General features: G+C 39.5%; 3 protein-coding genes and 2 long non-coding RNA genes across 5 annotated transcripts; 1 reads left to right on the forward strand and 4 right to left on the reverse strand.

Moving 5' to 3' along the window:
* Positions 1-1,137: 1,137 nt before the first annotated feature.
* On the reverse strand, positions 1,138-2,271 carry LOC103423689 (uncharacterized). The gene is made up of 2 exons (XM_029089946.2): positions 1,978-2,271; positions 1,138-1,887 (listed from the first exon to the last, which is right to left on the reverse strand). Exons 1-2 carry the CDS (start codon positions 2,269-2,271, stop codon positions 1,138-1,140), a joined length of 1,044 nt encoding a protein of 347 aa, XP_028945779.2.
* A 2,901-nt stretch (positions 2,272-5,172) lies between these two features.
* On the reverse strand, positions 5,173-6,256 carry LOC103414023 (uncharacterized protein At4g13230-like). Its single transcript, XM_008352447.3, has 3 exons — positions 6,068-6,256; positions 5,780-5,839; positions 5,173-5,685 (listed from the first exon to the last, which is right to left on the reverse strand). The coding sequence occupies exons 1-3, from the start codon at positions 6,191-6,193 to the stop codon at positions 5,461-5,463; spliced, it is 411 nt and encodes a 136-aa protein (XP_008350669.2). The 5' UTR covers positions 6,194-6,256; the 3' UTR covers positions 5,173-5,460.
* Positions 6,257-7,781: 1,525 nt separating this feature from the next.
* LOC139187467 (probable UDP-arabinopyranose mutase 5) lies at positions 7,782-9,131 on the reverse strand. The gene has a single exon (XM_070809941.1). The coding sequence runs from the start codon at positions 8,997-8,999 to the stop codon at positions 7,944-7,946; it is 1,056 nt and encodes a 351-aa protein (XP_070666042.1). The 5' UTR covers positions 9,000-9,131; the 3' UTR covers positions 7,782-7,943.
* A 142-nt stretch (positions 9,132-9,273) lies between these two features.
* LOC103430519 (uncharacterized) lies at positions 9,274-10,534 on the reverse strand. Its single transcript, XR_011574146.1, has 2 exons — positions 10,393-10,534; positions 9,274-9,371 (listed from the first exon to the last, which is right to left on the reverse strand). It is a non-coding gene; the product is annotated as an uncharacterized lncRNA (long non-coding RNA).
* Positions 10,535-11,875: 1,341 nt separating this feature from the next.
* LOC114820176 (uncharacterized) lies at positions 11,876-14,259 on the forward strand. The gene is made up of 4 exons (XR_003767570.2): positions 11,876-12,167; positions 12,269-12,337; positions 13,060-13,119; positions 13,895-14,259. It is a non-coding gene; the product is annotated as an uncharacterized lncRNA (long non-coding RNA).
* The last annotated feature ends 9,667 nt before the right edge of the window (positions 14,260-23,926 follow it).

Here is a 23,926-nt window from a genome sequence, read left to right on the forward strand (position 1 = left end):
GGGTCGGGGTGGGGGGAGGGTCGCTGGGCGAGGGGGGGGACGGGAGGGGGGTTCTTCTTCTTCTTCTTCTTCTGGTCACTGGGGGAGGGACAAATTTTTTTTTTCTTTTCCTCCTTCTTCTTCTCCTTCTTTTCCTCCTTCTGATCGCTGGTTGCAGATGTGGGTTTCAATTTTTTTTTTTGGTTGAGAAAATTCAGGTTTTTAAAAAAAATTAAAAAATTATTTGGTAGCCACGTGGCAGATATTTGGTAGCCACGTGGCACAAATGTGGCAGCCACGTCAGCATTTAACGGATTAATGGATGGAAAATCTAACGGATGTATTATATTGAAATAAAATAGTACTTGAGGTATGAAAGTGAAATGTTTTAAAGTTGTTGTATGAGGTTGTAATAAACCTCAAAACCTGAGGGGCTGCTGTGTAATTTACCCAAAAAAAAACTTCAAAATAAATAAGAACTTTGTCCAATTCTCTCGAGTAACCCAATCCTTCATGAAATCAAAGATTTGAATGGATTTTGAGAGATTTTTTATCATTTAAAAAATTGTTTTTTAAAGAGAAATAATATTTTTTAAAAATTCAAAATAAATTGAAGAACTTTGCCCAATTCTCCTAAGTAACCCCAATCCTTCATGAAATCAAAGATTTGAATGGATTTTGAGAGAATTTTATCATTTAAAAAAATTGTTTTTTAAAGAGAAATAATATTTTAAAAAAACTTCAAAATAAATTGAAGAACTTTGCCCAATTCTCCCGAGTAACCCCAATCCTTCATGAAATCAAATATTTGAATGGATTTTTGAGAGATTTTTTATCATTTAAAAAATTGTTTTTAAAGAGAAATAATATTTAAAAAAAAACTTCAAAATAAATTGAAGAACTTTGCCCAATTCTCCCTAGTAACCCCAATCCTTCATGAAATCAAAGATTTGAAGGGATTTTGAGAGATTTTTTATCATTTAAAAAAAGAAAAACTAATGAAAAAGACTTGAAAACTTTGAGTTTTAATGATAAGGACAAAATAAAGGGTAAAGTGAATAGTACCAAGATTGACTTTTTAGTATAAAAATATGATTTTTCGTTAAAGTGAACAGTACCAGTGACTTTTCGTTAAAGTTCGCTTTAAAAAATTGATTTTTAAAGAGAACTAATATTTAAAAAAAACTTCAAAATATATTGAAGAACTTTGCCCAATTCTTCCGAGTAACCCCAATCCTTCATGAAATCAAAGATTTGAATGAATTTTCCGAGTAACCCCAATTCTTCCGTTTGCCATGATCCCGCGTATCCGCGTGCAGCCAATCCCACATAAGCATAACTTGCTGAGACTAGGCTCTCGTTGATGTGCGAATCCCGTATTAGTAATTGACCAGAAACTGAGCCACGTCCGTCGGAACTAGGAAAGTCTTCAGACTGAGTGAAATTGTATAGCCAACTCTTTACTTCTTCATACATCTGTTCTTTTGCATTTTCCCACAGAGAGAAGGACGCATTCGAGCTTCGAACATCTGAGTTAAGATACACAAAAAGGGGCCCGAAAACCTTCTTCCATGCCTCACCTTCTGCAAAGGTCAATCCAACATCTTTCCCGAGGTAGTGACTACTAAGAAACACAGTAAGGGTAGTTGGTCCGACATGAGAGGTAAGTTCCTGCTTGAACGGCCCCGCTGAACGAAACTCAGTACTAGGTGTGATCATCCAAAGCCCTATAGCATCGTCAGTGCTAATCCAACCGTGAACCTTAATGTCTTTGACGTTGCTGGAGTATTGGTATTTGTCATCCACCTCTCCATTAAGCTCGGGATTTCTTGGATTAGTTAAAGGCAAGGGTCTGAACGTGGTCTCTGTCGCGATCTTCGGCTGTTGGCATGAATCTTTGTATGTCGTCTGATACAGCCATGAATTGAAATTTTTCTTCTCGAAGTTTCAAAGCAAGTCTTGTCTGATCTATGTGCAATTCTGGCCTCCTTTCTAAACATTTAAGGGTAGCGTCCAATCACCGAGGGAATCATCATAAGTTTTATTAAAAGAAATCTCTATTTGGTCTGCCGTCAATGTAACAATCTTAAATGTTGTTCCTTGTAGTCTGTCCAAGCCATTTTTCCATACAAGATCCCAATAACCTCTATTGCTTGGGAGGTTTTTGATTTCGAGCAAGTTGTCTATTCCCTTGTATTCAATTCCAATGACATCTCCTCTGGGATTTGAAAAAGTGACTCGGACAATGCCTTTGTTCAGCTCCACGGTGTTATGAGTTTGCTGTGTTAGCATCTGGTTGAAGTTGAGCTCATTACCAGTAACGCTCCTCGGTGCTCGCCTTCCAGAAGCGCAGTCGTCTTGGAAGCACCATTATTAGTTGGGAAGAAGAAGAGCAAATCAAGTAATGCGACTGATATTACTCCCAGGATCCCTCATCTCCTCCCTTTTCTCACCTTCTCCATCAAAAGCATGTCAGTGTTTCACTTGCAATAATAGAATACTTGTTCGTAATAACAAATCAATGTACTTGTTCTGTTTTGAGATTAACTGAAGACAAATCAAATGTTATTCGACACATTTATCCTCATGTAGTTGGGACTCCTCATGTTGTCGGAACTCCAGCATATATTTGGTTTGATTTTCCTGGATAAATTAGGATATACCTTCGTTTTATGTTTCTTTGTTACTTAAAAATTTTCCTGGACGATTTAGGATGCCTTGTTTTGTTTAATTCTGGGTAGATAATTCGTTTATGTTTTGGTTCGAATTTTCCTGGTTGAGTTAGGATTTCCCCTTTGTTGCTTTGGCTGCTACTTGCACTCTCTGCGTTTGGTTTTTCAGGTTAGGGTTTGATCTTTGGCAGAGTTCTGATTGCTTTCTGGTATATAATTTTTGTGTCCAAAATCCTCGGGTTGATTTGAGTGCTGCTAAGCATATTCCAACTGTTGGTGTCTCCCTTCGAACTCAACTTAGTACTTACTACAATGGAGCAGCTTCAGATAGACTAGGATCAGGTGACATTTGATTTTCCTCGTTGATTTAGGATTTCCCTTTCCCTTTTATGTTTGTTAATTAGAATTTCGAATTCCTAGTTTCCTGCAATACTTCATAGATAACCCGTTTAGTGTTTGGTTAGAATTTCCTTGCAAAGAAAGGTCAAGGTAGGTGAAGCTTGAACTGGCTGCTCCTGCAGAACATTGTTCCTTCTGTGGGAGGGAAGGAGATATACTGGCTGATGATAAATATTGCACTTTACAAAGAAATTGGAATGGATCATACTTTACTTCGGCATGCATTTTGGCTCGACATCCTTTGCTCTTTTGTGCTTCCTCGTTTCTGTAAGGCACGCATTTGCGAAAATTCGACTGCTTTCAGTTCTAGTAAATGGTTACAGCAACCTCTAATGCCTTCTCAGCTTGAGCTTGTGCCAAGGGTTTCTTATAATATTCTGCTGTGGCCGCCGCTCATGAATCTAAATTATTGAGAAATTGAGATGAAAAAAACTCAAAACAATTAACAGCTTTTGAACTATTTGTACAGATAATATGGGGAAGGATTTATTGACACTTGAATTTCCTTTACATTTGATACAAGAGAGAAAGACCGAACACTTTCTTGCAGTGTAAGGAACAATACCCCAATTTAACAAAAACAAAATAAAAAAGGAACAAATATCTCAACAATGGGAGGACTTAAGTGAAACGGGAAGCTACGGTGGCAGTGTTCCAGATCAATTACGAGGCTAAAACATGTGCCGTCATGTTATTGATCTAGAACACTATGCATCCCAGTAGTGTAGGTAAGTTTTTCTCCAATAGTGGATACATTTGAAATGGGAAATACATATATAACACAATTTTGAAAAGGAGGGTTAAATGAAATATGGACATGGACAGGACGCATTATATGGTCTCTTTCTTGGTATTCATGCTTTTCTTGACCTGCTCAGCATTTTCTTTGACGAACTCCTTGGATTCTTCGGCCTTGAAAAAGCCAATAATTATGGCCTTGAAAAAAAAAAACCAATAATTATGGCTTTGAAAAAGCCACAAAACAAGGAAACATAATCATGATGTCTTCTCATCATAATGTTCCCTCATCATTTTGTCTTTCATTCTTTTGTTTTGTTTAATAGCGATGCCAAGTTGGCCAGGCCACTAATTTGGCCACTATCCAACATGGCCACTATCCAACAGTACACTCACTTGTTTAAGACCTATGAGACTTGATAAGAAAGCATACACACAATTTAGTTAATCATCCTAGCATTTGAGCTAGAAATACAACTGCCAGATCACAATTTACACACTAACAGATAATTCGTTTATGTTTTGGTTTGAATTTTCCTGGTTGAGTTAGGATTTCCCCTTTGTTGCTTTGGCTGCTACTTGCACTCTCTGCGTTTGGTTTTTCAGGTTAGGGTTTGATTTTTGGCAGAGTTCTGATCGCTTTCTGGTATATAATTTTTGTGTTCGAAATCCTCAGGTTGATTCGAGTGCTGCTAAGCATATTCCTGCTGTGTCTCCCTTCAAACTTAACTTGGTATTTACTACAATGGAGCAGCTTCAGATAGACTAGGATCAGGTGACATTTGATCTTCCTTGTTGATTTAGGATTTCCCTTTCCCCTTTATGTTTGTTAATTAGAATTTCGAATTCCTAGTTTCCTGCAATACCTCATAGATAACCCGTTTAGTGTTTGGTTAGAATTTCCCTGCAAAGAAAGGTCAAGGTAGGTGAAGCTTGAACTTGCTGCTCCTGCAGAACATGTTTCCTTCTGTGGGAGAGAATGAGATATACTGGCTGATGATAAATATCACACTTTACAAAGAAATTGGAATTGATCATACTTTACTTCGGCATCCTTTGATGCATTTTGGCTTGACATCCTTTGCTCCTTGTGCTTAATCGTTTCTATAAGGCACGCATTTGCAAAAATTCGATTGCTTTCAGTTCTAGTGAATGGTTACAGCAACCTGTAATGCCTTCTCAGCTTGAGCTTGTGCCAAGGGTTTCTTATAATATTCTGCTGTGGCCGCTCATGAATCTAAATTATTCAGAAATTGAGGTGAAAAAAACTCAAAACAATTAACAGCTTTTGAACTATTTGTACGGATAATGGGGAAGGATTTATTGACACTTGAATTTCCTTTACATTTGATACAAGAGAGAAAGACCAAACACTTTCTTGCAGTGTAAGGAACAATACCCCAATTTAACAAAAACAAAAAACAAAACAAAAAAGGAACAAATATCTCAACAATGGGAGGACTTAAGTGAAACTGGAAGCTACGGTGGCAGTGTTTCAGATCAATTACGAGGCTAAAACATGTGCCGTCATGTTATTGATCTAGAACACCGTGCATCCCAGTAGTGTAGGTAAGTTTTTCTCCAATAGTGGATACATTTGAAATGGGAAATACTTATATAACACAATTTTGAAAAGGAGGGTTAAATGAAATATGGACATGGACGGGACGCATTATATGGTCTCTTTCTTGGTATTCATGCTTTTCTTGACCTGCTCAGCATTTTCTTTGACGAACTCCTTGGATTCTTCGGCCTTGCCCATCACGGTGTCTGTCGCCTTCTGGGCGGTGCCCTTGGCTTGGCTCCAAGCATCTTGTGCTGTCTGCTTTGCTTTCTCAGACACATCTTGTGCGGTTGCAGACACCTTGCCGGCCATGTCTTTGGTTGTCTGCGAAACCTGCATTCACACAAAGAATCGTCAATTACTATAAAAACCCGAGAAACTTGTGGTTATTCATATGCTCCGCGGTAGAGTAAGTCTTGTTTTTTACATTTTCAGCAGCATTCCTAGCTTCATTCTCTACTGCAGGTGCATCTTGCTGTGAACTTGCCTGCGATCATGAACCAATTAATTAAATATACATGTTCTTCAATACATATAATGTTATCAATTCCACTAAATTAATACAACCATAAAATAGAAAAGGCTCGTAGCTCTCTGGTTAAGAACATTCGAGGCCCCGAGTTCAATTCCCCCTCCTTCAGTATCGCTTGTGTAAACAAAACAAAAAAATACAACCATAAAATCGAACATGTTTAATGATATATTTCAAACTCACTTGAATACGTCGTCTAGGGGCTGTAGCCAAAAAAATCCTAGGAGTTGAAGTGGCGTTCCTTGCAATTGCTGCTCCGACATGGCTGGATTTGGAGAGGGTGGTAAACAGACTAGTTAAGCTTGCCATAGCTGTTTTCGATTCTTAATTAATGTTGATTTTCTTCTTAATTCTTGTATTGAATTTGTAAGAGGCTGCAGGAAGCCGAGTATATAAAGAAGCAAGAGAAGTGAGATGGTGTGGATGTGCATGCATGCAAATGCATGGAGGAGTATTTTCCGCAAATGGTTGGCTAGAAAATTGATCTTTAACGGTCAATAGGACGACCCAGTCAGGAAGAAATGGGATTCATTAGTGTTGTCACTAAATTAGTCTGAGGACTATAATTAGTTGAGGACAATCGCTTCTTCTCATTGCTAAATTGTTAATTAATTAGTAAAAATAGTAGGCACTGTTCTTAGACATGACTTATTACTACACAGGGCCAAATGCCTTATAGCTAATAATATTTTGCCCTAAACCCTAAGCTAGAAAGGCTTGTAGCTTAGTTCGATAAGAACATCTTTCACTAAGCTTTTAGGCTGTTGTTTGGAGACGGAAGTGCCCTTACTTGTTTACGAGTCCATCACGAACGGGACTCTTTACAGCCACATTCATGATCGGAAGCAAGGAGATTCTTCCTCAGTTCTTTCGTGGTAAACACGTCTTAAAGTTGTGATAAAGATTTCAGGAGCTCTTTCGTACTTACACTCGGAAACTTTCATACCTATCATACACAGAGATGTGAAGACTGCAAATTCGAATATATTGTTGGATGAGGATTACACGGCAAAAATCTCCGACTTTGGAACTTTGAGGCTTATTCCCATCGATGAGAGTCAGTTAACTACGTTAGTACGAGAGAACAATTGGATATTTGGATCCGGAATACTCTCAGAGTAGCCATCTAACAGAAAAGAGTGACGTTTATAGTTTTGGATTCGTTTTGGTGGAGCTGCTAACTGGTAAGCAGGTCATTTGTTTTTCAAGGCCGAAGTGTGAAAGAAATCTGGCAATGTATTTTGTTTCTCATATGAATGAGGATCGTTTGCTCGACATTCTCGATGATCAAGTCGCCATTAACACAGAAATGTCAAGCAGCTGATGGAAGTTGCTAACGTTGCACTCAAGTGCTCAAGGATGAGAGGTGAAGAAAGGCCAACTATGAAGGCAGCAGTCACAGCAGAGCTACGAGGAATAATGAATAATCCACCTATGCGTTCCAAGTTCGAAACTCTCTTCCTCCCTTAAATTGTAATAGTTTCCCCTCCCCTTAGGTCATTACCTTTAACTCTGGTACATGTTTTCGAACAGTTCTCGTGTGAAATGATTTTCGCATGATTTTCGTATGCCCTTCTCTTTGCACACCTTGTTTATTTTTATCTCTTGATTCTCCTTTGATTTATTCAATCCAAAAATTCAAAATAAACAAGTGTGCAAGAGAAGTAAAAGATGCGCGAGAATCACTTTAGGTAATTAAAAAATCACGCCAACTTGAGCTTAGTCAAGTTAACTAGAGCAACATTTTCTCTTGTAAAGGTCAAGTTAGCTTGAGCAACGTTTTCTCTATTTGTACCTAAGTACGAATCTTATTCCCTGTAGCTTAGATTAATTTAGTATAGATTAATCGGTTCTATAAAAATATAGTAATTAGAAAAACATAAAAGACCAAATCATATAAACCGTCTTTATGAAGACAACAAACAAGGTATCAATTATTTCCACCCACATAATTTCAACATCAGTTAGTTACAAGGGAGTTCAACATTAGAAGCTTAGAAAAATCAGTACTGAAAAAAGAAGGAACAAAAACAGAAGAGGCTGAATCAAAATTTAGCCATTAAACTCCCGGTGTGCTGGATCCCACCGACTTCCAGAGCTTCACCCAATCTGCCATGGCATCACCTGCACGAACAAACATAGGATCTACCTTTCCCAACTGCTCCTTCACCGCCTTTGCCATGTCGACAACACAGTCTTCTGCTGTCACGGCTGATCGTGGTAACCTCACTGACTGAAAGAAAGGAACCACTTCCTCCATCAGCTTCACACCCTCCCACTCTTTCTTCAAGCTTTCAATGGCATCGCCTCTTTCCTTTCTCCATACATAAGGTATCCCAGTTTTTACGCCAATTCCCAGGTGATCGCATATGACCTTCACACACATTCCGGACCATATATCTTCCACTGTCTCCCACCTGATCTTTCCTTCTGCCGACAACCTCAAAGCTGGAAACAAGGCTGGTCCCACCACCTCACGGTCAAACGCAATGTTGATTCCACTTACAGGCATTAAGGATCTCACCGGAACAGTCATTACAGCATCCACATATCGAGAATTCCTCTGCTCTGGCTTGAGGGCCTGTGTTGGTGCATCATAGTCTGCCAAATTGAGCCACAGTCCACATGATAGTGCACATGTAACCCCACTCCTCAGGCTAAATGGGTAACCACGAACAAAATCTGCTCCCTTCTGGTATGGATCATAGAGTGTGTTAAAAAAGAACGGGGTAGCTGGAGCTTTGAGATTGGCAATATGCTGTGCCACTACATCTACTATATGACCATTGTTGTTCTTAGCCGGGACGCAGTCATCATCAATTGAGATAATATATTTTTTCCTTGAGACTAGATACCCAAAATATCTGCAGGAGTAACCAGAGAAGAGAATGGAATGGGAAGAGCCCACCATCTGGTTTATGTCAGACTTGGTAAAGACATCCACGTTAAATCCTTCTGGAACATGGAGCTCCCCATCCATATCAGGGTCTTTGACAATAATCAGATGGAACGGGGAGAATATTGGTCTCCATTCATTCAAGAATGGTGTCAGGTCGGAGTTGATTGCGGCAATCACGATGTCAACCTCACTAGGGTTGATGCTTGAATCAGACATCTTCAAACAGGAGTTGTGAGAACAAACCAGGAAACTTGCACGTGCTTTCTTTAATTAGTTGATCTCTGTCTTCAAAATGTTATATACTGTGCTCACACAATAACGCCCAATCTCAAAACTTTTCAGAGCACCCTGCAAGAGATATTATTGAAGGTCAGAAGGGAAGCCTGCAAAAATGGTTCAAAGGTTACAGGAAAGGAAGGACACCGGAAATTTTCAAACAAAACTTACTGGTAGGAAGCACAGGGGTGAGGGTCTGCCGAATATTAAGTGATTGGATTAATGAAAGGACTTCATCCTTGCCAGTGGCTACAAACAGATTCAACACTTTCTCATTTAGCTTTCCAGCTCTCAAAGTTTTCTGCCATTAAACTGAATGTTACTAATTCCATGTACCAAAAGCATAATCATACATGAAAACGAAAGCATAAGGAGCATATAGAGACCTTAGAAATGCAAAATGAAAAAGGTGTGCTTACAAAGTCAACAAATGTCTCAAACCCATACAGCAGCATAGAAAGCAAGAAGGAAAAAACGACTACATCATCAGACAATAAAAAAATGCTGTTCTAGTTTTCACTTATTAGAATCGAACGCTATTTGTCAAGCTCCGCTAAATTTGAAATTCCAATCCATAATTCTCATCATGCACAACGTTTCACAATGAAACAAATACAGAAAAAACTTGCTGATCTTTCACAACGGGGAGAGGGATCGTTTTGGGGTCCGAGGGCGGGGATGTTGTTATTTTCACTCTGCTAAATGGACAATGTCCAAGTGATCAATGAGAGCAATCTTTTACAAAATATTGATGGAAACACAAAAATCTTGATCATAGTCAGTCCACATTAGTCCCATGATTGAACATGTGAAGCCACACGATGAACAACAACAACAACAACAACAAAGCCACACGATGAACAGATCGAATATAAACATTGGCAAAGTCATCACATTTAAATGACATACAGGTAGCACTCCAAGATTCAGGAAGCTAGTCATCTTCAACATTACCAAGGTTAGACAGATAAATTGCGAGAACGAAATCTTTAAAAGGAATAATTCAGGAAATGTTTGCAGGATGACAACATACATATGCTATTACGAAACAACCCTGAATTCCAAAAGACGTAGAAAACCCTAACATCATTCATGCATATCAGCAATTCATCCAACCGACATCGATTAACATCAAATTTCAAAAACTAAGACAAACCCAATTCGGATCTCACCAAATCAAGCCTTCCCATTTCCCCAAAACCAAAAAGCAATCCATTTGAGACCCCAAAGGAAGTTACTTTCGCGGTAAAATCAAGAACAAGAACACCAAATTACAAATTGGTCATGTAAAGCTGAAAAGATGAAGGAAGAAATAAAGGACGAGAGAGAGTACCAGAAAGAGATCGAGGAGGATGTGGTCAGGGAGAGGAGAGAGATCGGATATGCTGGGGAGGTTGAGGAGAGCTGAGTCAATGGTGAGAGATAGCAGTGAAGGCGGAGTTCTCATTCACTCATTCGTATGAACATGGATATTTGTGCATAGAAAATTTGAAATCACTCTCTCTCTATATCTTTTTCTCTCTCTAGAAAATTAATAGCAGAGAAGAAATGGTCCAACGTGATTTGTCCGGGATTGCAGAGACTGCAGGGAAGATGGAGAGAAGGAAGAGGACCTCTTAGATTTCGAGATGTCGGACTGTGGCTTTCTCCGTCTCTCGTGGCCATTGGCCACCTGTGATTTTGCGTATGCTCGTCACTTGCGCTCGCACGTGTAACCGACACATTTTTTTTAAACTTTGGATACTCTGGATGAAGTTTTATTTTTGCTCTTTGATAAGAGCATTTTTAAAGAAGATGTTAAATTCGAAATTTTAAATTTAAATTTGAAGGCTGATTTGTTTGTTTGACAATTTTCTAAACAAAAATAATTAAAATTAGGTTGTTATTGGTTTAAAAATAATAAAATAATATTTAAATATATTAAGATTTAAGGTAAGACAAATGGAATGCCTTTAGAAATAGTAAAAATCAAATTTATTCAAATTTGACATCTTCTTGTCCATCTCAGCTTAGTCTTCTTTTCCATGTCATCCTTGACATTTCAGTTAAAGTAAATGTTACGTCATTTGTTACTGTTATATGTCTATGTGGCATTTTTTACATCTCCTTTGGAGATGGTCAGTACTTGAAAACGATTGCAAGTGTTTTTAGAAAAAAAATATTTTTGGATTCCAAAAACATTTGAAGCAATTCCTCCAATGCTTCTTATCGGAAGCACTTCAAGTTCTTTTTCATGGTTGACTTGTATTTTTACTAAAGATTAGTTTCAATTTTTTTTTTTTAAACACTCTCATTGTTTTAAAAACACTTATCAAACAAACCTGTTTAGCCTAGTACCTTAGTAAATAAGAGCAGATTTATAGTGTTGCGTTTTATCTATGCGTCTTTGAAACTCTTTCCTTTTCAAAAATTTAGTAATGATTTATATCCCTTCCCTCCCTCCCCTTCTTAATAATTTTTTTTTTAATTTTGTATGCAACGATTTTTTGTCAACACCCACTATATATTTATGAGTTGCAAAACCAATGAAGTTCTACTTAACGTAAGTATTTTTGTCAAGAAAATTGAGTATAATTCCAATTTTGTAGAAAGTAGATTTGCACGGTGCGACATTTGAGTTTCATAGGTGATTTCAATTACTCAGTTCAATTTGATACTTAATAAAATAAATGATCAACTCTTTGAGGGAGAAAACAACACGGTTAATTATGTAACTATTGTTTGATTTTTACAATCAACAATGTGAAACACCCCAACCCCATTTGTTAATTAAAAATTGTTTTAAAGCCTTAATTGGTGAGCCAAGGGGGACCCACCCCTGATTTCTGTCCCCAGCCTCCCATCTCTCTTTTCCTTCTTCTTCGTCTCTCTCCCCCGTAACTCTCCCTTAGCTCTCTCCCTCTCAGCTCTCCCGTACCTCTCTCCCTCAACCTCTCGCATCTCTCTCTTCCCCTGGACTCACTAGGACCGAGTCACCATCGAAGAGAGGCTCGCAACGAACCCCGGACCCTGCCCTGCGAGTTCGACGGCACGGAGTAAGCTCCGGCGAGCACCGCCCCTTTCGAGGCCATTTCCGGCCAAACCACGGCGAGTTGGCCGGCGTGTAAGGTATCAATCTCTTCGTCTCGTCGAGTAGTACAACTTTCCTTTTTGTTTCACTCAATTTCGTTGAGTATTGAAGAAGTTATACTCATTTGAATCTTACCCAGTTTCCGGCGAGTCCGACGGATTTCGAGGCATTTTACGGCCAAACCACGGCGAGTTAGACGCCGTGTGAGGTATCATTCTCTTCGTCTCTTCAAGGGCTACAACTTTCGTTTTTGTCTCGCTTGATTTCGTTGAGTAGTGACAAAGTTATGATCGTTTAAAGTGAGGTGGTTTTCCGGCCGAATTTCCGGCCTTCTTCTTCCTCGGCACCAGGCCATCCGGCCTTTCCCATTTCCCTCTCCCTCGGGCCTTAGGCCCGTGTTGTCCTAACCCAGTACCCCAGCCCATTTGATTTTTCTTTTTTTTGTTAATTGTTTTTAAAACCCAAAAGGGCCTTGGGCCGGTGGCTTTTAAAAGGGGCTTAAAGCCCTGTTTTCCTTTATATTTTTTTTTAGGCCTTAAGGCCTTTGTGATTTTGTGTAGTGTGTGAGTGTGTGTGTGTGTGTTGTGTGTGAGTTTGGGCTTAAGCCCAAACCACCCCTTTTCATCCTAAAATCATTTTAACCCAAAACCCTAGGTTCCTAAAATCCTTTAAAACCCTAAACCCATCCAATCCCAAATCCCCTATTTTATTTAAACCTAAACCCTAATCCGGATTTCAAGCTTAAAACCCGTTAGACCTAATTTAACCGTTGACCCCCGGTCAACGTTGACTTTAGGGTTGACTTTTCGGGTTTTCGTTCGGGACCCTTCTTAGGGTAATTTAACGTTCTGAATCCGTTTCCAATGTCCGTTTTCTCAAATTCAATTTCTATTATATAGTTTTATTTATTGAACTCTTTAATGTGCTTAGGGGCAAATATTGTGACGCTTCCGTCTTCGCTAGTGGCGCAGCTTTTGGCAACTAAGTACTGTGAGTGGACCCCTTCTAAAAATTACATGATTTTATAATTTAATTGCATAAATGATTAGCATGCCTACGAATTTATGAAGTGATATATGTGAAGCATGTTGATTTAATATATTGATTTTCGTCTCGTGTTTTTTGTGAGGAAATAATTGTTAGCTTATATTGAGCTAGATTTTAATATATATATATATCATATTTTCTATAAAAATCATGAACTGGTAGACTATCTGATAGATGACGATAGGATGCTAGAACATGCTTTTGAACCCCTCTTTATAGTGTAGACGATGATCGGTAACCTATGCTATGAAGTGGTTATTTATGAGATGCGTAACTATTTGTGCGTACCTAGTAGACACTATGCCGCCTGGGGCGAGGATTTGGTGTTGGCATTTAGGCCGTGAGAAATAATCCCTAGCTACGGGCTGAGGGACATGAAGAGGCATTGAGCCGGGTGATAGTTATCTCTGGCTACGGGCGCAGAGACTTAGGTGCAGGCATTGGGCGGAGAGTTATATTTATTCGGTGATCTTACTAGCAGCACACCACGCTTACGAAACGATTTATGATGCGTTTACTATTTTGATTTCCGCGATGAGTTTCCGCGATATGGCTTTTGAGATATTTTGGCATGCTAGGATTTTGATTTAAATCCATCACTTATTATGCTAGTAGTTTTCATTATATAAACTTTGAGGGTTAGTATGTTGATAACTGTTTTATTATTATTATATATATAAACTTGGTTCACTCACCTTTGTTTTGCGCTCCCATTCAGGACTTAGAATCAAGGCACCTAATCCCGGCGTCAAGGCACTTTCGCAGCAGCATTTTCGGATCCTCTCGATGTAGGACCCACTCCTCTATTCATTAAATTTTATCTTAATTCTTTTTAGTGATTAGGTTTAGTTGTATGCTCTGAGCACGTTCCTAAATTATTAATTCCTTGTATTTCAAATTTCTAACCCTTATTTATTTCTTATTCTTAGCTTTTGTATCAATTAATGGCTTTCGTCATCCCCGGGTGTCGGCCAGCACGTGTCGGTCCTGGTATTCGGGGAATATCAGGGTCGGGGCGTGTCACAATGTATCTAATAGTTTACTCTTACAAAAAATAAAGTGCAATAATGTATCTTTTGTTTATTTTTTACAGAGTTAATATATCCACTTGTTATAAAGGTCCTTTAGATTTAGGTTCTTATTACTCTTAAAAAAAACAATTTTGTTACTTCCTTTTGGTAATTAATTTTCGTACTTCCTTTTGTTCTTCTAACCTCTTCTGCTTAATTATATTTTCAAGTTTAATGTTACATCCAATCCAAGAACGAAAGGAAAAGGGAAGTTCAATATGCAAAAATAAGAGAGTAAAAAATCACTCTCAAACCAACAATTCCTAAAGAACATCGTCCATTTAGGCATTTAAAACTCTTAAGGAGGAACGACTTCTTATATTAAAAATGGAAAAAGCCGAGCAGTATCCATTTTTGTTATGTTTAGTTGAGCAATGTTACACTTACCAAATTTTTTATACTAACGGAAAAAGGCCGAGCAGTGTCCATTTTGTTATGTTTAGTTGAGCAATACTGCACTTACCAAATTTTTTTATACTATAGATATGTGACTCATCAACACATGCAGATCCGATATTTATTAAGAGATCTACAAATGGAGTATAAAAAATTTGAATAAGACTAACAGTTTTGCGTTTAGTTTGTACCGTTCCACAACTGGTCAATTTTAACTCGTAAGACCTTTAGGGTGTGTTTGTTTGGGCTCACTAAGTTTCACTGGACTGGACTGGACTATAGTCCAGTGTTTGTTTCGCACGGGAATTAAGTTTAATGGGATTAGCCGGTACTCGCTCCGACTAACCCCTTCGCTAAAAGTTCTTAGCGAGAACCCCAATTCTCACGGGATTGCTAAGCCCTTCTTTGAGAGCGTTGCTCGTTCCTCATTCTTGGTCGTCTTTCTCGTTGGTCCTCCTCCTCGCTGATCCTCCTCGCTCGTCCTACTCCCTCGTCCTGCTCGTCCTCATCTGGTAAATTCCAAATCCGACGACCTATTTCTATGATTTTGTTTTGTAGATTGTGAAATTATTATTGGGTTCTGATCGATTTTGTTGTTTTGGGTTCAAAATCTATGACATTATTAATGGGTTCTGATTGATTCCTCGTATAATCCTTTTATTTATGATATACCTTCTTATAATTTGAAGAAATCAAAATCAGTTATGATTTCAATGTTCGATCTTTTGATCTACCATTATTTTCCATATATTAAGTGAATTCTCTAGCCCCCTTGCCTATTTGGACAGTCTAGTTTGAGATGATATAGTAGTTGATAGCTGTGAGTGCATCAGTCATTTTTAATGTCCACTGGGATTGCAGTTTTGTTGTAGCTTTGTATAATCGTGATACAATATGATGCTTTTACCATTGCCATTGCATTAGTTTCATCTGGTCCCATAGGGTCACAGGGTTAACTTAGTTGTTCGGTTGATGTTTGCGAGAAAATGGTGTTATCCTTGTTGTTCAGAAATAATTTTGAATTTTGATTAGAAAGATTGTCAATTTTTGTGGATAATTTTAGTTTTTTTTCTTCAATTTTATGGTTTTGAGCACAGTATCAGCATCCCTTCCTTTCACCATATAGTATGTACTTGTGGCACAAGAGAAGTACCAAGTATCGTGTAGGTCCTTACCGATGCTTGTTCTCTCAACGAACACAACTATATATATATATATATATATATTTGGTGGTGAGGATTTACTTCTATGAGGTATTTCGTTATCTAATTTCTTCAAAGTGGTGGTGTTACTAGGTTTGCCAGATCCTCAGGGATGCAGCCATTAGTTACAACATGATTATAGTTTTCTATTAAGTAGAATCATCATTTCTAGGTGTAGCGCCTTTTTGAGCTTTGATTGTGAAAGAGGAAATTTTCCTTTGTAACTTGTTAGAAATAGTCTAGTTGTGATTGTGACTATGTATTGTATCTAACACTTGTGGCTTTTACTTGTTCGTTCACACCTCATTTTGTTATTTTATTGTGTTGGATTGGCGGTCCATTTTTTACTGGTACCATGCATGTAGAGGCTTCCTTATTGGTACTGTAAGTAGGAATTGGTATGCTATGTTGAGGTTGGAGCTCTTGTCTTGTTTCGTTATGTGTCTAAAATTCGTGAGTGAGTGTGAGATGAGTGAGTGGGTGTGAAATGGTTGGCCATTCATGTCTGATCTTGGTTTTCAACACCTCTAGGCATTTGAACTCAGATTTCTGTCTTTAAGTATATGCATTCTTCAGATGCTTACTTAAAACCAACTTAGTGAGAATGATTCAATGTTAACGGTTGATCTCATTTTCTTTTAAACAGTTTGATTCGAATTTGATTTAAAGAGGAAACAGCGCTTTTGAGCATTTCGTCTCTTGACTTCCTAAGGTTAATTGTTTCTTGTTATCAGACATACTAGAAAGGTCGACATATAAAAGATAAATACAATAAAGGTTAACAACTATTTAGAAACTTTCCCTATATTGGACAATCTCAGTGTTGACTTGTTGTGAAGTGACCTAGAACAAGCTAATGATCGGTACTCTTGTGTTCGCATAGGGTAAGCTTTTGTTTGTGCCTTTTGATCTTGTTAGGAAATAGAAAGGAATTATAAATATGCAAATTAAAAAGGAATAGATTCTATTGAATAAGTTTACAACTAAATGAATCCAAAGCCTTTGCTCTAAAAATATTGTGCTATTGTTGAGACCCCTGCTGATTCTATTGATGGAGTTTCGGTTACATATTTTCACATAAAGCAATATACTTAAGACTAGGACAACATATTGATGGAGTTTACTTCTTTTGATATAGTTGCCTTGTTTCATGCTTACTTCTTTTGTCTAAAGCTTAATTATGATGTCCAGTGGAAGTGTTAAGTTTTCTGGGCATGTGCTTTCACCTTCTATGTATGTAACAGGGACTTTTGTTGGTATACATGGAAATAAGACTCATTAGCATTCCTGAATTTTGTGAGACGGGAGTTGTTGTTGTGTTAAACTTGGGGAATCTTGAATGTCGTACATTCAGTGTGTGTGTATGCAGTATGTGTGCAGTGTGTGTGTGTGTGCAGTGTGTGTGTGTATGCAGTGTGTGTGTGTGTGCAGTGAGTGTGAGTGTGTGCAGTGTGTGTGTGCAGTGTGTGTGTGTGTGTGCAGTGAGTGTGTGTGTGCAGTGTGTGTGTGTGTGTGCAGTGAGTGTGTGTATGCAGTGTGTGTGTGTGTGCAGTGAGTGTGAGTGTGTGTGCAGTGTGTATGCAGTGTGTGTGTGTGTGCAGTGTGTGTGTGTATGCAGTGTGTGTGTGCAGTGTATATTCTTGCTCCTATATTTGTTACGCATGCTAAATTTTAGTTTTGCTATGTTGATATAATCTTAGAGAAATAAAGAAGCCGATGGATGGAGAAGCAAACCTTTTCCACTGTTTGATAGATTTGCATATATATTTGGAAAAGATCGGGCTACGGGTAATGTAGCCGAAACCCCTGCTCAAATGGTGGAGGAACAAAGTCATGATCATGTTGGTGAAAGTGATATTGGAGGTGAAAATTTTGTTTCTTCAATGAACCAACAAAGCCAACAAAGCACCCCATCTGAAAATAGCCAAAGAAAGAGGAAAAGAGCTGTGGGAAGTTCAAGTGATGGAACCGAGGCAATTATCAGTGGACTGAAAGATTTTTATGTTGAAAGTGGGAAGAGGATGCAAATGGTAACTGAAGCTTTAGTTCAAGGTACTGCAGATCATACTGACATAGCTAATGAACTTGAAGAAATGGGTCTCTCTCCTATGGATCAAATTGATGCATTGTCTCTTATTTTGGATAAACCAAAAAATGTGGGAGTGTTCAGGGCAATCAAACCGGAACTCAAGAAAGTGTTCGTCCAAAGGCTTTTAAGCGACAACGCAAGCGGATGAGGATTTTGGCTAATGTTAACATGGATGTATTTTATTAACGTTAACATGGATGTATTTTATTAATCATACAATCTTATGTTATGACTTATAACTTAGCTTTGCACTAGTATTTTGGCTTATGTTAACTAGCCATTTTGTAAATTATAGAGATCTATTTTGGCTAATGTTAACTAATGTTAACTAGGATTTTCTAAATTATGGAGATCTTATGTACTTGTATTTGTTGAAGTTGCATGTATTGGCCACTATTATAGCGCGTTTACTAATCCGTAATCAAATTGAGAGGAATCGGATTGAGGAGGAATTTGATTGAGGAGGAATTGAAATGAGGTGGAATCAGAATCAGATTCTTGTTGAAATTGTTTACTAAAACTGTCTGGAATCGGAATACAATTTCATAAAGCTGTTTACTAATTCAGCAGAATCGGAATATAAACCAGTATGATTACTAAAATGCCCTTGTCCCAAATCAAATATTTTATATACTTTTTTTTAATAAAATTTGATATAGTATATAATAGTAACAAACTGATTTTGCATTGAGTAACAAACTGATTCTGCATGAAGTAACAAATTGATTCTGCATTGAGTAACAAACTGATTCTGCATGAAGTAACAAACTGATTATGCATTGAGTAACAAAATGATTCTGCATGTATTTAGGAGTTACTTTAGATCGATTGAATTTACTCTAGGTCGACTGATAAATAAAATGGGTCGACTGATAAATAGAATGGGTCGATAAATAGAATGGGTCGACTGATAAATAGAATGGGTCGACTGATAAAGGCAACAGTCAGCCCTTTTACACAGAATTAGTTCAATACATAAGCCGACTGAAGTAATTGGGTCGACTGATAAATAGAATGGGTCGACTGATAAATAGAATGGGTTGACTGATAAATAGAATGGGTCGACTGATAATCGACTGATAAATAGAATGGGTCGACTGATAAATAGAATGGGTCGACTGATAAAGGCAACAATCAACCCTTTTACACATAATCAGTTTAAGTAAAGCATTAACTTTAACATTTCCATCCTAAATTTTTTTTCTGGACTTTTACACTACGACCCCTTGTGGTAAGATTCCTGGCTCCGCCACTGGTTGTGCATAATGTGAATGAGCATAGAATTATGCTTAATGAGCAAGAAGGACATGGAAAGAAATTGTTAGGAGCATTTTCAGTCTTAACTCTTCAATTCCAAGTCTCCAACCGAGAAGTTTTCCTCACTCGGGAAATTAAGGGAACACTACCCCAACCTACATGCTCCACTCAGAAAGCTTCAACATACAAGCTTTAACAAAAGAAAATTCAAAGAACTTAGCGAAGAAGGCTTTGGTGTATTTAACACAATACGTTGAAATGAAGGAAAGCTTATTTATTGATATCCCCGATAAGCTACAAATATGTACATATACATGAGTCAAAATAAGCACACAAGAGGGAGCCTTCACAAAGGTTGCTTAGGAGAAGTCTCAGCAGTCGGTAGAGCCCCAGAAAGAGAAGGCACCGGAGGGGGATCATTTGGAGCCTCAGTACTGGACAGAACCCTAGAAGGAGGAGGCATCAGAGGTTGATCATTTGGAGCTTCATTACGCGGTACAGCCCCAGAAGACGAAGGCAATAAATGCCTTTGGAACAAACCCACAAATCTCTGATGATCAAGTAAAACCTGACCATCAGTTTCCTTCATCTGGTCAAGCTTCCTCTTCATGTTTGTAGCATAGTCATGTGCGAGCCGGTGCAACTGTTTATTCTCATGCTTGAGCCCTCTAATCTCCTGTTTGAGACTCATCACTTCAGCCGCCAATGATTCAACTTGGCGGGTTCGAGCAAATAGGCGTTGGGCCATATTAGACACAGAACCTGCACACTGAACACTGAGAGCCAGCGAATCCTTAACAGCTAACTCATCAGACCGTTTGGAAAGTAGTCTGTTATCTTTGGGAGTGAGAAGGTTCCTGGCCACCACCGCAGCGGTCATATCATTCTTCATCACGGAATCCCCAACGGTAAGAGGACCAGTAGGGGAGACGAAGGATGGGCGCCATATGTTGTCTGGAGAAGGCGGGGCTGCCTCTTCAACAAGGTTCAAGTCAAAACGACGGTCGGAGGGGCCAGACATTTTCAAAGGTGTTGAAGAGAGAAGAGGTCGGACAAATCAAGATCTTAGAAGTGCAAGAATGAAGCTTCTACTGGTGGAGATTCAAGTGTGCTTTGGAACTTAATGCCAGCCCCTATAAAAATCTGCACTCGACGAAGCTTCAGAAATCGAAGAGGCGCCTGCTCAGAAATCGAAGAGGCGTTTGCTTTCTCAAAAGCTGGGCTGCTTAGAGATCACGAGGGTTGATCTCAGAAATCGAAGAGGCGTTTGCTTTCTCAAAAGTTGGGCTGCTCAAAGACCACGAAGGCCGATCTCAAAAATCGAAGAGGCGCTCGCTTTCTCAAAAGCTGGGCTCCCCAGAGACCACGAGGGCCGATCTCAGAAATCGAAGAGGCACCTACTTTTCCAGCCTTTTCCAGCCTTGTCAGCACCTGTCACACGCACACTCAGTTTTGCGGAAATTATGGGCATTCTGTCAAAGACTTCTGGGGAATTAGAAAACACATGAATCTTACTGTTCAATCACCCACTTCTCACACGCAACAATAGCTCATGGGTACCACAGATAACTTTGCCAAAGTTCTCTGCCAAAGTTGAGCACGTGAAGCTTGCAGCTCCCACTACATCGCTCTGACCAAGAAGGGTAAAAGAATAGCAAAGAAACAGCACTAACAAAGTTTAGACCCATAAATTTTGAAGGTCTAGCTACCATATTATTACCCACAAGGGTAAAGGAACAGTACCACTGCTGGATAATTAGAAAGTCCCTGTGTGTCAACCTCTGTGCTTCGTGGCAAGGTAGACTAGCAAACATGCCCAACCTTTACTCACATTCGAGAAAACACTCCCAATAAGATTGCTTGCTCCAAAATCGAAGAGGCACCGTCCTCCGAATCTCGAGAGCCAGACTCCCAACATGACTACTTTCTTAAAAATCGAAGAGAGGGTAAAGGAACAGTACCATTGCTGGATAATTGGAAAGTCCCTGTGTGTCAACCTCTGTGCTTCGTGGCAAGGTAGACTAGCAAACATGCCAAACCTTTACTCACATTCGAGAAAACACTCCCAACAAGATTGCTTGCTCCAAAATCGAAGAGGCACCGCCCTCCGAATCTCGAGAGCCAGACTCCCAACATGATTACTTTCTCAAAAATCGAAGAGACACTGCTCCCCGAATCTCGAGAGCCAGACCTCCAGCATGATTGCTTTCTCAAAAATCGATGAGGCATCGTTCTCCGAATCAATCGAAGAGGCGCTCGCTTTCTCAAAAGCTGGGCTGCTCAGAGACCACGAGGGCCGATCTCAGAAATCGAAGAGGCACCTACTTTTCTAGCCTTGTCAGCACCTGTCACACGCACACTCAGCTTTGCAGAAATTATGGGCATTCTGTCGAAGACTTCTGGTGAAGTAGAAAGCACATGAATCTTACTGTTCAATCACCCACTTCCCACACGCAACAATAGCTCATGGGTACCACAAATAACTTTGCCAAAGTTCTCTGCCAAAGTTGAGCACGTGAAGCTTGCAGCTCCCACTACATCGCTCTGACCAAGAAAGGTAAAAGAATAGCAAAGAAACAGCACTAACAAAAGTTTAGACACATAAATTTTGAAGGTCTAGCTACCATATTATTACCCACAACTGTAAAGGAACAGTACCACTGCTGGATAATTGGAAAGTCCCTGTGTGTCAACCTCTGTGCTTCGTGGCAAGGTAGACTAGCAAACATGCCCAACCTTTACTCACATTCGAGAAAACACTCCCAATAAGATTGCTTGCTCCAAAATCGAAGAGGCACCGTCCTCCGAATCTCGAGAGCCAGACTCCCAACATGACTACTTTCTCAAAATCGAAGAGAGGGTAAAGGAACAGTACCATTGCTGGATAATTGGAAAGTCCCTGTGTGTCAACCTTTGTGCTTCATGGCAAGGTAGACTAGCAAACATGCCAAACCTTTACTCACATTCGAGACAACACTCCCAACAAGATTGCTTGCTCCAAAATCGAAGAGGCACCGCCCTCCGAATCTCGAGAGCCAGACTCCCAACATGATTACTTCCTCAAAAATCGAAGAGACACTGCTCTCCGAATCTCGAGAGTCATACCCCCAGCATGATTGCTTTCTCAAAAATCGAAGAGGCATCGTTCTCCGAATCTCGAGAGCCAGATACCACAGACCACTTTTTCAAAGTGCTCTGACAGAGTTAAAACATGTGAAACTGGCAGCTCCCACTACCGTGCTATGACCAAGCAGGGTAAAGGAATAGCATTACTACTTGTTGTTAGGGAGACTCCTATATATGTCGACCTCCATCCCCAACGGACAGGCAGACCTGCAAAAATGCTCAACCCTTCATCATATCTGAGAGGGCACTCCCAACGAAGCCTTTCAAAATATTCAGCTTTCTTTCCCCCCGATAATACCTCTGCAAACAAGCTATACTAGAGCAAGAATATCTCATATCATCAGGGTTAAAAGCAAGAGTATCCCATATCATGCTTTTTCCCTGTCTTTTCTTTTGGCCTTGTTTTTACCTGCAAGACAAGGAGAAAGAGAGCAATCAGTCAGCACTTGGAATCAAGCTTCCAGCCAGGAACGGACTGCCTGGAACCCCTTACCTGATTACTTACCTGGCATTGCTCTCGAGTACTCATCTTCAACATCTTATGTTTCTAGGGAAGATTCCGCATCTGCTTGAGGAACAGATAGGGCAAGTGCGAAGGATACAAGGAAGCATGTGGAGACAAGCGTAACAGCACACGTGCCGATACATTCATTACTCTGTCAAAAGCAAAAGTATCCCATATCAGCAGGGTGGAACGTACTCTAGATTTGATGGACTTGTTTTGACCCTCAAATTCTTCAGTCGGCCTTATACTCTGGAGGAAACCAGAAAACCCTCCAGCTCAGTTCAAGAATAAGCCTGTGGAAAGTTACTTCTTCAAAAGCAAAAGTATCTCATATCATCTCTTCTCATTTTTCTTCTCTTTATCCTTCATGCTGCTGCAAGATGGGGAGAAGGTGAACAATCAGTCGGAGCTCTGATTGCTTACCTTGTCTGTCACCTCTTTCAGCAGACCCCCTAGCTCGGCGACTTGGGGGACTCCTACTACATGGTTTGTATCGCGCTTGACCAAGCCTGAAACTACAAGTAAGCTTCAAGTGAAATTGATACATTACCTTGTGCATCTCCACCAGTTAAAGATACCACCCCTGGATGGAGGAAGAGTACTTCCAGAGAAGATGCCACATCTACCTATGAGACAGATAAGGCAAGTCAAGACGACACCACACTCCGATACTTAGAAGTTTCGTGATTACGAGATCATTCTCCCACAATATTTCCTAATGTCATTTGTACTAAATCATTCACTTGTACTCACTAAATGAGAGCTTGAACCTATGTACTTGTGTAAACCCTTCACAATTAATGAGAACTCTTCTATTCCGTGGACGTAGCCAATCTGGGTGAACCACGTACATCTTGTGTTTGCTTTCCTATCTCTATCCATTTATATACTTATCCACACTAATGACCGGAGCAATCTAGCGAAGCTCACAAAAAGCGATCGTTTTCGCTACCTAGGATCTATCTTGCAAGAGAACGGAGAATTAGATGGAGATCTCAACCATAGAATACGAGCTGGATGGAAAGAGTGCATCTGGCGTGTTGTGTGACCGTCGTAGGCCACTGAAGCTCAAGGGAAAATTTTATAGGACGGCAATAAGGCTAGC

The sequence above is a fragment of the Malus domestica genome, chromosome 12, assembly GCF_042453785.1.
Source record: "Malus domestica chromosome 12, GDT2T_hap1".
Lineage (NCBI taxonomy): Eukaryota > Viridiplantae > Streptophyta > Magnoliopsida > Rosales > Rosaceae > Malus > Malus domestica.